The following is a 15,247-nucleotide window of genomic DNA, read 5'->3' as shown; positions in this document are numbered from 1 at the left end:
TAAATTGAAATAATCTGACCTCATTCGTAAGAGCTGATCAGTGAGCTCAAGGCCATATATATATATGAGATAAAACTTGACCGAGTCAGCTGATGAACGACTCGTCGTGCAGAGCGCCAGAAAGGCTAGCGGCTCCAGCAGCCAGTCAATGGCCAAGGCCAAGCTCATTATCAGCTCAAAGGAAAGAGAGGTGGGGGTGGGCCGCATCCTGCAGGATTGTCTCTCCTCTACCTCTTTCCTTTATACGTCGCTGTCAATCACATAAGGAGTGTGTGTGTGATTTGTTTGCCACTCTCTCTGTCAGATTTTTCAGTTTTGACTGCTCCAAGGTGACTTCTATACACACAGCTCTACACTACTGTACACACTGCAAACTCATCAAGGAGAGAAATAGTCTTCAGTGGTGGACCCATGAGCTTGCCCATATTAAATTACATTTCTTCTCACATTCATAATGTAATTTGTCTACTTTATACAGTGTTTCTACTTGCAAGTTGCATCCATTATTGATTGGTTTTTTCTTCTTTTCCTTTCACAAGAGGAGAATGTTTTTTGCAATGATTTTCATAATAAAGAAAAGTTCGGTGTGGTGTGGCATGCCCTCTAGTTCATTCATCACACCTTTGCCTTTGGCCTCTCGCTGTTGTTGCATATGTCAACTTTCCTACAGAAATGCCATAAAAAAAAAATTCCTACAGAGAAAATTCGTAACCCAACAAGAAAGCAAAAAAGAAACAGAGATACCCATTTGATTCTTGCAGTGTTGGTGTGGGAAAGAAATAAATTAATGCAGAAACATGTAATTACTTGCATGATTTGGATGTTATAAATAACTATGCAAACTTTCAGTGGCATTCAAAATGTGCATTTACTTCCCAACAAAAGTTCATAAACGACAGCGCTGATACTGATTCTAAAATTTCCTGTGTCTTTTTATGTGATGCTGAAAGAAGTGCTCACCAAACCCAACCCATCACATTGATGTAGATCGAGGACTAGGCCAGAGATTGAGGCTGGACGGTTTGACTAATTCACATCCTTTTCTTATCCGTTTTGGCCTCACACACAACCGACCATGAACCCAATTATTACCATAAAACTGCCAAACAAACTATTTGCCTACTCACTTGTGATTTATAAGTTTATTGTCATTCATGAAGTGTCCTTGAAACACAACTACCCTCTGCTTGTTATTTTAATTCATGGTATGACCTTTGCTTTGCTGAGGCTTAAATAATGTTGCCTTGCCATCACTTGTGTGGCAAATTCTCTTTTTATTGGATATATAGAAGAAATAATTAGCTGTACTTATGAACAAGACATTCTTGTTTCTACTGCGAACTTGAAATAATGTCATTGCCCATTTATTTCTTCAATAACTTCAGGTATGAGGTAGTTACAGATTACATAAAAGGACAATATTTTTATAATAATTGGCAGTCTCACATCATTTTCTGGTCCCATTTTAATATGTAGTCTCAGCTTCATGCTTAATTACATGCTCCAGAATCAGAAGTAATTAACATAAATGAAGTTTGAATGCAGAAAAGATAAAGAAGGCACAAGGATGCTGATATCATTCAACAGAAATACTTCATAAGTTATTCACCTGTGTGATTACATTTGTTCTTCAGATGGCATAACGGAGTTGATAAAGCCCAGAATCATCTTAAATTTAGAAAAAGCAAAAGATAAGAAAGTCTAGGCAATAAGCAACGCAAAAGCCTCAGCCACAAACAACTTGTGGGCTTGGAACAGAAACGAAGTTCGAGGCTAATTTCTTGGTTTTAGGATGGCATGCATTGGGTGGAGTTTGTGAGTGGTGAGCCCAACAGTATCAACATTTTCTTCCTCTCCATCTCTCAGCTTCCACTCAAACTCCTGCACCAGCCTACCAATTGTGGTGCAGGCTATTAGCATTGCCTGAAGAGAACCAGCACAAACCCTCTTTCCAGCTCCAAATGCCATGGTCTTGTACAAATCCATTGGATCGTATTTTGGCTCCAAAAATCTCTCCGGCTTCCATTCTCCAGGGCTTTCCCATTGATTCTTGTCCATGTTGCACCCGTATATATTAATAGCAATCTGCACATTACAAGTTACTTGAAAGATCAATAACAACATCTGTAAATAAAATAAAAAGAGAGATGAGAAGTCTCATGGCATATTTGTTTATCAATTACCTCTGATCCAGCAGGAACATAGTAACCTCCTAATTGGGTATCTTCATGTGCATATCTTAAAGGAACTATTGGAGCTGGACTGTGCTTCCTTAGAGTTTCATGGAAAACAGCACTCAGGTATGGCAGTTGGGACAAATGTTCCTCAGTGATCTTGTTGGATCCACAAACATTTTGGATTTCTTGATAGAGACGACCCTGTTTCATAAAAAGGCAACCACCAATATCAGTTACAGATAAAACCAAAATTTAAAAATAAAAAAAAGCATATAACCACCGGAAAAATTAGTGACTGACATTAAAAGTACCTGTCGGTTTGAATCTTTAGCAATTTCATACATAGCCCATTCTGTTGTTACCAATGTTGTATCCGCTGTCTCGATAATCGTCTCCCAAAGCAACATAGCTATTTGCTCTGATGTAAGCGTTTTTGCTTCAGAAAGCAAGTAGTCGGTATAACAATTTAGTTCCTGTTTCATATCCCAGTCAAGTTACAGAAACAACTGAGAAGTTCCAGAAAAAAATGCATTTGAAAGTAAAAAGAGAGCACACCTCTCCTGAAGCAATTCCCTTCTTCCGATCATCGATCAGGGCATTCATTACTGCACTCCTGCGGGTATAGAGTCTCTGAATTTTCATTTCTAAGCTCTTATTGGGAACCCATCTCAGGTAAGGGAAGAAATCTCTCCAATCAACATCAATTGCAGCCTCCATTATGTCAAGCACTAGAACCTTAAAGATCTCATCTCTCGACAATGTAGTGCCAAGCTCCTCCACATAAATGGAGTCTTCTATGTTCTTTCCTAAGGCCTGCATATCCCATTATGCTAGTTGATTCTATGTTCTTGATTTTGTAATTGCAATGTCAAGTACAAGGAACAGAAGTCAAAGAACAATTTTTTCAAACGAAATGATGAAACACTCACTTGCTTCAATGAAATTCCAAAGAGTTCATATTCAAATATTTTCCTGAAATTAATAGCTTCTTGAGGAGCGTTCTTTACATGAGCATGCAATCGGCTTGCAACATTCTCCCTCATGGTATCTCTGTGGCTTCGGTGTCGCTTCTGCATATTATTAAATGGATTTATAACAAGATCTACTTTATTATGGCAACAAAAACAGTAAGCACACAAATTAAGTGAGAACAAAAACTGTAACAATCAACCTGCGCATTTGCTCCAAGAACATTTGTGAGTATGTATCGTTTTATCATCTTGTGAAAGTCGTTGTAGTCACTTATTGCAACCATACATTTATTGCAAGTGAGAATCTTTAGCGCCTTTGATAGCTTTTTCGTTGACATGGACGAATATCTGGTCACCATGGCCTGAAACAACCAACCATTAGAGCAGAAAGTGGTGACCAATACATACAACCATTGACTTCATACCAAAAGGAAAATAATAACATAGAAGCATTCGTGTACAAGATAAAACCAGCCCTGTATTATGTACGTATTAAGCATGAACATATTGGATATTTAAGAAACAGAACTTCATTGTTAGGACACTTGATCATTGCCATAGGGCATCCAGGACACTGCTGTTTCTCATCAAAATCTATAATGATGCCAATGGAGAATATTAAAGCCATTTAATCAGTAGAAAACTCAACCCAATGGATCTTTCACGGCATTAAAGAAAACACAGGGGGCTTTTGTATCTCATAATTGACAATGCTATACAATAAGTATGATTCTCATAAACTGCAACTTCAGCTATGGAGCCTTAATTCTACATGAGATTGCGAATGACACATTGTGACACAGAACACAGCTGTTCTTGCAAGAAAGTAATTAATTACTTGTCCACATAAAAATTTTCAGAAAGATCAAAGCGTGAAAAACCTGCCTCTTCTTTAACTTAAATATCAAACGTTTCAGCTTGAGTTCACTTCACAGTCCCCTGTTTGCTACCAAACTTCAGCACCAATGAAGCTAGTCTAGCTAAAAAAAAGGCCTAACAAGCAACCAAATTTTACCCAACTCTGAAGTTTTAGACACAAAGCCCGCTCTATTTTTCATCTTATGAGATGGTACACACTGAACTCACTTGGTAAGTTGGTATAAACAACATCTATGGTGATTGGTCAATAGTAAACTTATGAATAGATATTAGATTTTTTTTCCTCAAATAACGAAAGTACCCTTCGAATATGTGACATGGTACATAGAGATTGGTGAGATAAAAATGGGACAAGTTATATGTAAAGCCTGAGTTGCAGATTCCCCTGAGATCAGCAGAAATGAGAAGAAGAAAGGTACCTCTTTGGCAACATCCGTAGTATTGAGAACGACCACGGTTGAAGCACCAGTCCGGATAGAATAGATAGGTCCATACTTCTCAGCCCACTTTGTAAACGTCTTGTAAGGCTTCTTATCCTTCAGTTGCAGCAAATTCCCCACCACCGGCAGCCCTGGTACCACTGCACACACACCCCAAACAAATTCCCAAGTTAATTACACAATAATCATTGCATCTTCTTTCTTAAATTCCCAAAAACTAATAACGACAAAGATAAAAGCAGAAATCTCATGATCACTGATCAAGAGAAAATCTCAAAGAAGAAGAACATGACATGCAAATTAAGGCAAAGACTGAGAAATATGTACCTGGCACAGAAGGGAGTTGGGAAAATGCACTCTTCTTGGTAAAGATTAAACCTTTGATGGAAAACAGGAAAAGCAAAGACAGAGCACCCAGTGCAACAGGGATGGCAAAGGGCAATGCTTGAAAATCTTGAAGGGCTTGTTGAATGGGGGCCATTGATTTTCCCAGGAAGCTAAAAGGAAAGGTACTTGGGTCTGTTGGGAATGCTTTTGATACTTGAAATCACCCAACACAAAAGCATATATATATATATATATATGGTGGGGTGTGAAAATTTGTGCTTGGACAGAAAAGGAAGTTACAAAAGAGAGTGAGAGGGGAAGGATAAGCATTAAAAGCACCGAGTTGGCTAAAACAGAAGAAGAAATTCGTCATCTTTCTAAGGTAGTTGAGGTAAAGGAATATGCCCACTCAAAACGTGATGGCCCCTTCCTTCTGAATCTAAATCTGCTCCACTGGTCTGTCTTTTTCTATTTGGTAAGCTCAAGCATAGTGATTCCATTTTGGCCTTTCGTTCCTAAAGATGGCCAGTCAGTCTCGGGCATGGGGACAAAAATGGCATTTTAGATGTCATCTGGGTATCGAAACGGTCGAGACTCATTTCATGCGTTGGCCTTAAATTAGAAAACTAATAATTCTTCTACCTTGTAGGCTTTGCACGTGTCACGAAATCAAAGCTTAGTTCTTTTCTTCTTATGTTTATGTTTTATTTGGCGCGCTTAGAGGATTTTTAAGGGGGATGACAAATACTAAATATTAAATCTAAATTTAATGGCTGATGTGGTAATTTGACGGTTACACATTTTTATACTCTATCTAATATGTCAAATTAAATTATTTTTATTTTTATATTTAAATGATAATTCAAGATAGGAAATAAATTGGAAAGAGAAAGAAGGCAAAAATTTGTAACTGTCAAATCATTCAAGATAAAGAATAAAATAATAAATGAAAGTAACAACCAGTTCTCTTTAAAAAATAATAAAATATTTATTTGACATCTTACTTGTTGGATGTCAAAAGTAAGGGCTGAACCTCTAGCCTTCATTCCACATCAGCTTTGACAATTCGATTAGAGTGATGTGGGATATTATTTCTAGCCGTTAAATGTTTATATGACACTTTTGACATGTCGGTTGGAGATGCTCTTAGTTGTGACTTTGTGTGTGACACTGTCCTGTTTAGGGAGTTGGGCTTTGGGTTCTTCCTTGCCGCTCGTGAAAGACACCAAGTTTAATCTTCAATTTTGGTTTTTGTCCATTGTTTTAGACAAAGCTTTGAAATTTGAACATTGTCTATGGTGTCTTTATGGATAGAATCTACTCATGGTAAAACTTCATATGGGAAAAATACGTTGATAAACTAATTAGCTAATTTTCTGAACACTAACATACTATGTTGAGAGATTGACTATTTGGTAATATAACATACTATGTATCTAACAAGAGGAAGAAAATATTACTATATATATATATTATTGATAATTGAAAGGGAAATGAATTGATGGCAGATAAAATTAACATAATTCAATGAACCCAAATAAAAAAGAAAAGTGTCTACGAGGGTTGGTTGAGTTGATAAGGAGCATTATCTTCACTAGTAAGGCATAGATTCGAGTCTCTTTGTCGACAATCCCTCTTAGTGGGTAATTTGTAAAAATTAAGAAAGGGACTAAGACCCCTTTTATAAGTCCTTAAAGAGACTTGGGGATGCCGGGATAGAATAGCCTCCTCTCTCCCTAAACTCTTTTGTTTATCCAAAAAAGAAAAGAAAAGGGAAGACGTCCAAAAAAGTACCACAAAATCACTCTTGGGCCCAAGCATTAAGATGGGGAAGGGATTGCTTGGTGTGCAGTGTATTGCAACAATTTGTACCTGGCCCAAAATCTAAGCATTGGGCAACCTTGGGATGGATCTTGGATGCTTTTCACCTGCTTTTATTGGATGTAATTTAACATTTGAGCCCAACTCCAGCCAAAATATATGCATTTAGAGATGTTCATGTTTCTTTACAGGCAAAAAAAGCGTTGCAAAAGTTGTACCAACATGTGGAAAACAATACATTTTTTGGTAATTTCAGCGCATTTTTAATTTTCCAGAAATTCAATTCTAAGACTTGTAGGTGTTGGAATATTAGAGAGGTCGTGGAGTGTGTGGATAAAGTTGAAAGAATCTTTATCTTCATCGTCCTCGTCTTCGTATTATATATACTAGCCTCTCTGCACGCGCTTCTGCGCCTGCGAAAGGTTTTTTTTTTTTTTTTTTTAATTTAAATTTATTTTAGAATTAAAAAAGATAATGGATAGTTGTGTTCCATAAAAATAGAATCCATTATATGAATTTTCTTTTAATTTTAATTTTTTTAATATAAAAAATTGTGAATTTACTATATTATCCGTCATTTAATTAATAATTTTAATTCTTAATATTTGTATTAACCAAGGGTATTTTTTGGTATTTTGAATGTTTCACCATTCTCTGCCTTTTGCTTTATATATATAGATATAGATATATATTATTATTATTATTATTATTATTATTATTATTATTATTATTACACACAAAGAGCTTCTATTAAGGAATTTCTCAAATTAGTTTATTGAAAAGACACATTTTTAGAGTCCACTCTGCATTGTATTTCACTAATCTAAACTGTCTATGTTTTATATAATCATTCAAAGATCATTTCTATAAGAAATCACTTGAATTCGATATCATTTGACCACTCAATTGTGTTATTGAAATTTTAATACTTTCTTAAAGTATTGTGTTCATTGATTTTGTATGATATAATTGAATGTCGAAACGTTTTCCGATTTGTCTAATTTTTTACAAAAATGGTCTATAAATATAAACTTAAAAAATAAATAGTTGGAATTGTTATAAAAAAAAATCATAAAATACTCTAAAAAGTATCGCTCAGATAAAATTATTTAAAGACTCCATCAATTGAAAGAAATACATTTCTAACAATATGTGATATGTCCCAATCAAAGATCTAACTTCAAAATTATTGTCCATAATGGTGCCATGAAGGAACGAGCAAAAGTTGATTGTGATTTTGCCCGAAAGTTAGGCTAAGGGCCCACGCTGAGCAACACTATAACTAGGATTATTGCATTTTGCATGAAATCAATTATATTTGGAAACGACATCCACCCACAAACACTTGACGTTTGGCATGGTCGTCTCATATGGAGACTCGACGACCAAACTCACCAAACTCAGAGAAAATGTTTGTGAGCATATATATTTGTGGTAGCCCCCACAAACCTCAATTGTTTACTTATATACTGGGGAGAGATGGAGCTTTTAGGTAAAGCTAAATTTGAATGGAATTGACGACATCATTCAACTATAAGAAAAAGAAGAAAAATACTCGAAAGTAATGCCTACCCAATTCAAAAGGGGGTCTACTCATCAATAATAATAATAATTATTATTATTATTATTATTCAGGAACCAGAAATGTTGTTGTAGTATTGAGGACCACAAGAATAAAGCATGCAAGACATGAAACATCGTGGTTCGAGCTGTGCTGCATTATGAGATACAACAACAAAAAATGTCACGTAATTTTGTATTTATAAAACGAGACTTCATTTTAGTAAGCAAGAATAGAGCACCAATTTGCACATCAAATGTAGAGGGTTTATAGTTGAAGCGAGAACAGTTATTTATGCATTTGAGGTATTGTGTTCGGATTTTCTATCTCCTAATAAGCAACTAAACACTAAAAAAGAAACTTTAATCAAAGTAGAAGATGCAGTGGTTGTTCCTTGCTTGGGGTTTGGGTAACCCATGGCGTGGCATCTTAGCAACGAAAGAAAACAGAAATAGAAGATTTTCCGAACACAGAAGGGTCTTATTATTCTCCTATTATCTTGTGTGTTTGAGGAAGAAGAAACCCAATCTTATATCGGATAGCCAAATATATTGTCGGAAAATAATATTTAAACAAAAACAGTGTGCCTCAAGTTTTATAAATTTGGAGTAGGCCATTCTTACTTTATTATATTTGACTCTTTGTTAGTTATGAGATTATTTAATCAGACATTAGTGTTTTCATTGCCTCCAGCTCCAGCTATCAAATCAATGTCCATGTGTTGAGTGTTTGAGTGTTGAGTGTTGAGTGGGGTGTTCCTTGTCATGTCAAGAAACGAAACAGGGCATAATATCATATAAAATGATTGGAAATTACTGAAAAAATACTCTGGCTTTCAAAGAAAACAACTAGGCCGAAATTTGAGTGACCGTTTAAACCATAAAATTCTTTTCATTTCCATGTGTTTTGGATTGTGTCTGTTGCTTTATCAAATCAGGCATCCTAAACTTCCACGATACGTGGATTTCCATCTACTAATGGTTTCGAACTTAGTCAAAGTGAGAACAGTTTTGCGTTATCTCGTTGAAAATTCCAGGTCAAATTGGTCAATATTCTCAAAATGTCCGAACAAGTGCATAACCTTTTCATCGAAATTTCCAACAATATAAGGACCATGATATATTTTAGATTCAAAGAAAACAGTTTCGATCTTTTTAATTACAAGAATTTAAAAGATTGTAGTCACCAATCATTCATTTTTGTTTTGTTTTGTGTCAAATGCTGATCCGTAGAGGTAGTGGCTAGTGACAGGAGTAAAGTCATTATTCATGCCACATGATTATTTATTGGGAAGATTATCAACCATTTATATTTGTAAGAAGTTATTTTCTTTCTGCTAGGAAGAAAAAAATTCATTATGGACTAGAACAAATCACATCATTCTATATTTATTATCTTATAAAAACCACTATATCATTTAAGTTGACCACCTTTCCAAATGGTGACAGCTAACTAAAGCAGGCACACACATGCACAGGCCCAGTGCATGCATGATTTGCAATTCAGTTTTGTCGACGGTCCAATGTGATTCAATTTAATTTTGCAAGCTAATTATGAAGAGTCTCATCTAAATTTCCAGTGATAAGGGAGGGTAGTAGTATTAAATACTTGAAAATTGCAGTTATCAACTAAGTCGCAGACCTACTTTGAGATGAGATACAAGGTTGATTTGCAAAGATAAAAAAGATAAGTGGTGTTTCTCTATTTTTACAAATATCTTATCGCACTTAGCAGGAATATTATGATTATGGCCCGGTGGTGGGTACAAAAAAGGTACCGCGAAGTCAAAAAGCCCGCAACTTTTCTCAAACAAGCTTCAAATTGCTGTTTGTCCAAAAAAAAAAAAAAAGCTTCAAATTGCTGAGTGGAGGGGAGAGAGCGCTGAAGCTGGTGTTGGTTGTGAGTGAGCTTTAAACATGTGGGGGAGGGGTCTGTGAAGGAAACGGAGGTAAATTAAACTGGAAAATCAAAGAGGGAGGTGTGATATTTAATGTGGGGAGGTAAGAGAAACAGCAAGCATTCAATGCGGACATGTCTGTATTGACTGCTATAGTAAATGAGGATTTGATGGGTTGCAAAGGATTTGTTTTTATCTTGCACCTCTATCACTACCAGCTGAGAGATTGAGAGAGAGAGTAGTTGGTTGGTGGTGGAAGAGCAGTGATAGTGGGGCGAGGAGTTGTTGAATCGAAGCTGTTTTTGCTGCCCTGCTTTTCTCTGCTTTAGACCTCTTCTTTATTCTTTTGGGTCTTTGATTCCTGGGCACCATTCTCTCTTTACCCTTTCATTTTCTGTTTGTGGGCTTGCTCTGTTTTTATATTTTTCCTCGAAAGACTTAATCTTTACTGGGTTTAGTCCCAAAAATTAAAGAATTCAATTGTAATGGGTTGTGGGATTAGTGAGATATGTTTCTGTTGGCTTCGAGTCTTTTGGGAATGCTGAGTTTATAAGACCAAGTTCCTGGTTTTGAGGTTTTAATCTTTTTCTTCTTCTTCTTCTTTGGGGATGTTGGGTTTTGTTTATTTGGATGGTTTCTGCTGAAATGGATCACTCCTTAATTATGGGCCCTTGAAGGATGCTAAAGTTGGAGTTTTCTCCGCGATCACATTAGATTATTAAAGGTGAGTTCCTTATCAGATGTCCTTTGTGTTTTTCCTTTTCCTTTTCTCTTCTTTATGACCAGTACCTACAGATCTCACAAAAGTTCTGGGTTTTAATGGAAGAATCTCTTTGTTGTTTGAATGATTTAGGTAATAAAGGAAAAGCTCCTCAGCGAAGCAGCCAAAGTTTGAAATGTGCCTCTATCTCTGAAGCCCAAAATTTGATTTTGAAAAGCCAGCGTTCGATCTTTGTCAAACTCAGAGACCCACTTTTACTTTGAAACTGATTCTCTGATTCTGCTTACTTGAGTCCGCGTTCTTCTTTCGGACCTGCACTTGGTTCATTACTTTCTGGGTAGCATAGCAGTCAGACTGGTGTTAGAGAGAGAGAAAAAAAATAACAGAGAGGCCTTCATGCATCTTTCAGTATGGAAGCCTATATCGCACTGTGCTGCTCTGTTAATGGAGAAGAAGACCAGAAGGAGAGATGGTTCTGGTTTGACCGTGGACGCCAAGCGAAAGTCTTCAGTTCTCCGGCAATTGCAAGAAAACAAGCTCAGGGAGGCTCTTGAAGAGGCATCAGAAGATGGGTCTCTTGCAAAATCCCAGGATATTGATTCTGAGACTCCAAATCAAGACGGCAGCTTTGGAAGGTCAAGGTCTCTTGCTCGGCTTCATGCCCAGAAGGAGTTTTTGCGAGCCACAGCACTCGCGGCGGACCGAATCTTTTCCACAGAGGGTTCAATTCCTGATCTCCATGAAGCTTTCAACAAGTTCCTCACAATGTACCCCAAGTTCCAATCTTCAGAAAAGATTGATCATTTGAGGGCAGAAGAATACAGTCACCTCTCAGAATCGTTTGCAAAGGTATGTCTAGATTACTGCGGTTTTGGGTTATTTTCCTCTCTCCAAACTCAACAATATTGGGAATCTTCTTCATTTACTTTGTCGGAGATAACTGCAAATTTGAGTAACCATGCTCTTTATGGAGGTGCTGAGAAAGGCTGTACTGAACATGATATCAAGACTAGGATTATGGATTATTTGAACATCCCTGAAAGCGAATATGGTCTTGTTTTTACTGTTAGTAGAGGGTCTGCTTTTAAATTGTTGGCTGACTCTTACCCTTTCCAAACCAATAAGAAGTTGTTGACCATGTTTGATCATGAGAGCCAGTCTGTGAACTGGATGGCTCAGAGTGCTAAAGAGAAAGGTGCTAAGGTTTATAGTTCATGGTTTAAATGGCCAACCCTGAAACTTTGCTCCAGGGAGCTGAAGAAGCAAATTGCAAATAAGAAAAGGAGGAAGAAGGATTCTGCAACTGGGCTTTTTGTATTTCCTGTTCAGTCAAGAGTAACTGGTGCCAAGTATTCCTACCAGTGGATGGCACTTGCTCAGCAGAACAATTGGCATGTTTTGCTTGATGCTGGATCATTGGGTCCCAAAGACATGGATTCACTTGGGCTGTCTCTTTTTCGTCCAGATTTCATTATTACATCATTCTACAGGGTATTTGGTTCTGACCCAACTGGATTTGGATGTCTTTTGATCAAGAAATCTGTAATGGGGAGTCTGCAAAGTCAAGGTGGGCGCACTGGGACTGGAATTGTGAGGATTCTACCTGTTTTTCCTCAATACCTGAGTGATTCTGTGGATGGTCTTGATGGACTTGCTGGAATTGAAAATGATGCAGTCAACAGTAATGAAGAATTATTGCCTGAAACACATGGGGGGTCTCTGATGCCTGCCTTTTCAGGTGTATTCACTTCCAATCAGGTGAGGGATTGCTTTGAGACAGAGATGGATCAAGACTCAGATAGAGATGGGGCAAGCACCATATTTGAAGAAGCTGAGAGCATTTCAGTTGGGGAGGTTATGAAGAGTCCAATCTTCAGTGAGGATGAGTCATCAGACAATTCATACTGGATTGACTTGGGTCAGAGTCCATTTGGTTCTGATCATTCTGGACAACTAACGAGACAGAAAACTGGTTCACCATTGCCACCATCATGGTTTTCTGGCAGGAAAAATAACAAGCTTTTGTCTCCAAAAGTAACATCAAAACTGCCAAAGAGCCCAATTTATGATGATGATAAGAGGGTAAACCACAGACAGCATGAAGATCCTGTTTTGTCTTTTGATGCAGCTGTATTATCAGTATCACATGAGCAGGACCATGTTAAGGGAATCCCTGAAGAAGAAATGTTTGCTGAAACAGATGCTGCCTCAGGAAATGGTAGAACATATTCAGGTTCCCTTCATGTTGGGGAGATTCATGAAGAACCTGAAATGAAGGAAGATTCAAGGCCAAAGAACCAGACTGGTCTTAAACACAGTAACCTTGATAGTTCCTCAACCTCTGAAATTTGCCAAGAGTCAAAAGAAAGTGCTATAAGGAGAGAGACAGAGGGTGACTTCAGACTTCTGGGAAGAAGGGAAACGAATAGATTTTCCGGTCGTAGATTTTTCGGTTTAGAAGAGGGTGATCGAGAGTTAAGCATGGGTAGCAGGGTGTCTTTTACCATAGAAGACAGCCACAGAGGAAAGTCGAGCCATATTTTTGAGCCTGGAGAAACATCTATGGCTACCCTTGGCGATGACGGATCTATGAGTGAAGGAGAATATGGTGATGAGCAGGAATGGGGAAGGAGGGAGCCTGAGATAGTTTGTCGGTGTCTTGATCATGTTAATATGTTAGGTCTGAACAAAACTACCCTCAGACTGCGGTATCTTATCAATTGGCTTGTTACCTCGCTACTTCAACTTCGATTACCTGGTTCGGATGAAAGTGCCGGAGTGCCTCTTGTGCAAATATATGGTCCTAAAATCAAATATGAAAGGGGTGCTGCTGTAGCTTTTAATGTGAGGCAGAGCAGTGGAGGACTTGTTCACCCTGAAATTGTACAGAGATTGGCTGAAAAGAATGGTATATCTCTTGGTGTTGGTATCCTTAGTCATGTTCGAATCCTGGATGGCTCTAAACAGCTCTGTGGGGCACTTGATCTTGAAGATACATCTTTGTGCAAGCCAATGGCTAATGGCCGCCAAGGCGGTAAGAATATGTTCTATAGGGTCGAGGTCGTTACAGCATCACTTGGATTTTTGACCAACTTTGAAGATGTATATAAGATGTGGGCTTTTGTTGCCAAGTTTCTTGATTCATCATTTGTTGAAGTTGAAAGGGATGAATTACCTACAGTACCAGAGGATTCGGAAACGTAACACTTGTAAAGTATATGGATGTTTTTGTCTCTGTTTTGAGGAAAATGGACCCCTACTGTTTCATTTAGCAACCTCCCCTTGAAGGTGGGCAGCTGAATATGGAAGTGGAAAGAAATGATGCTATGTGTGGTCTGTTTCTTTTACTCCTCCTCAGGAGATTTTTCCTTGTGAGCAGATGAATTTGTTTATTCTTCTTGTCATATCTTTTGATGTAATTTTTTGTATTAATGGTATTTGGTTTCATGCAGAGCTTAGTTCAAAACCATTTATAATCAGCTCAGGAAGTCCTATGTAACTTGAAATAGAAGTAAAATGGTCTGAATATTTATCTTCATGGGAAAGCTTCTTCCACCATCTGCTGTATGACATTAATACTTGCATTTCTTAGTTCTTCATTAATAAATCATCCATTTGGGTACAGAAAGAAAGAGAGCAGTTTTTGTCTGCAACTTAGGGGACCTCTTTACATGGTTTGACCTCGATATATCTCCTTCAGATCCATCCACAACCATTTTCCAGTATCTCTATTCTCTATGCCAACAACAACTTGAGGAGAGAATCCATATCCCTTGTTTTACTCTGCTTTTTTGTCTGGATTTTGTTGTGTTCTAGTTCAAGGACATTGATGGTTGAAACTTGAAAGTAAAGATTGATTCGTCTTTATTATACTCGTATCCCTTGTCTGATACGTAAAATGCCATATTCTACCCCAAAAAAATAATCAAGTCTTTGAGCTTTGACGCTCTCTATGTGTGTCGTGTCTCGTGCTTGTACTGGTGACATTTAAGTCTACCATTTTTCTGCATAACAATCACATGACTCACACCTCAGCCACCACCCACCCTGCTTAAAAATTAGATTTTTTGGGGTTTCTTGTCTGGCCAGGTTGATTGGTTCCATAAACTTGTTTATGAATTTTGTATTTGATTGATTCGGACGGGGTCAAGAACACTACCTTGCTGTCATTTGAAAATGGTACATGGACCAAGACACATAAATGAACCAAAAAAGCTTGGAAGGAAAATGCCATTAACATAAGATGACATGGTCATAACCCATAAGCTAAAAACATTCAAATAATTCATGAGTAGCAAGGTCGTTTTCGCATGGATTTTGTTTCGTACAGTGTTTTTCAGTGCATGTGATTTTCACATCACACCAAACGCACTCAAAAATTCAAAAATACAATCAATGCCAAGAAAGCAGAAACTTATTACCAAATCTCCAAGGCAGGACCTTTTTGATACAC

At 37.4% G+C, this 15,247-nt stretch overlaps 2 protein-coding genes across 2 annotated transcripts; one reads left to right on the top strand and one right to left on the bottom strand.

Moving 5' to 3' along the window:
• LOC18791732 (ent-kaurene oxidase, chloroplastic) lies at positions 1,551-5,269 on the bottom strand. Its single transcript, XM_007223092.2, has 8 exons — positions 4,795-5,269; positions 4,447-4,607; positions 3,349-3,510; positions 3,107-3,247; positions 2,733-2,990; positions 2,489-2,650; positions 2,184-2,378; positions 1,551-2,085 (listed from the first exon to the last, which is right to left on the bottom strand). Exons 1-8 carry the CDS (start codon positions 4,946-4,948, stop codon positions 1,774-1,776), a joined length of 1,545 nt encoding a protein of 514 aa, XP_007223154.1. The 5' UTR covers positions 4,949-5,269; the 3' UTR covers positions 1,551-1,773.
• Positions 9,841-14,333, top strand: LOC18788343. Its single transcript, XM_007225277.2, has 2 exons — positions 9,841-10,797; positions 10,927-14,333. Exon 2 carries the CDS (start codon positions 11,191-11,193, stop codon positions 13,996-13,998), a length of 2,808 nt encoding a protein of 935 aa, XP_007225339.1. The 5' UTR covers positions 9,841-10,797; positions 10,927-11,190; the 3' UTR covers positions 13,999-14,333.

Source organism: Prunus persica, chromosome G1 (assembly GCF_000346465.2).
Source record: "Prunus persica cultivar Lovell chromosome G1, Prunus_persica_NCBIv2, whole genome shotgun sequence".
NCBI classification, from domain to species: Eukaryota; Viridiplantae; Streptophyta; class Magnoliopsida; order Rosales; family Rosaceae; genus Prunus; species Prunus persica.
This window is presented reverse-complemented; position numbering and strand designations above follow the sequence as displayed.

Bases quoted from the DNA above. Each gene is read 5' to 3' on its own strand.
- LOC18788343 (XM_007225277.2), top strand. From the start codon at position 11,191: ATGCATCTTTCAGTATGGAAGCCTATATCGCACTGTGCTGCTCTGTTA.
- LOC18791732 (XM_007223092.2), bottom strand. From the start codon at position 4,948: ATGGCCCCCATTCAACAAGCCCTTCAAGATTTTCAAGCATTGCCCTTT. The intron at 4,608-4,794 runs GTACATATTTCT...GTGTGTGTGCAG, and splicing joins CCAACTCCCTTCTGTGCCAG to TGGTACCAGGGCTGCCGGTG. The intron at 3,511-4,446 runs GTACCTTTCTTC...TGGTTGTTTCAG, and splicing joins CTACGGATGTTGCCAAAGAG to GCCATGGTGACCAGATATTC.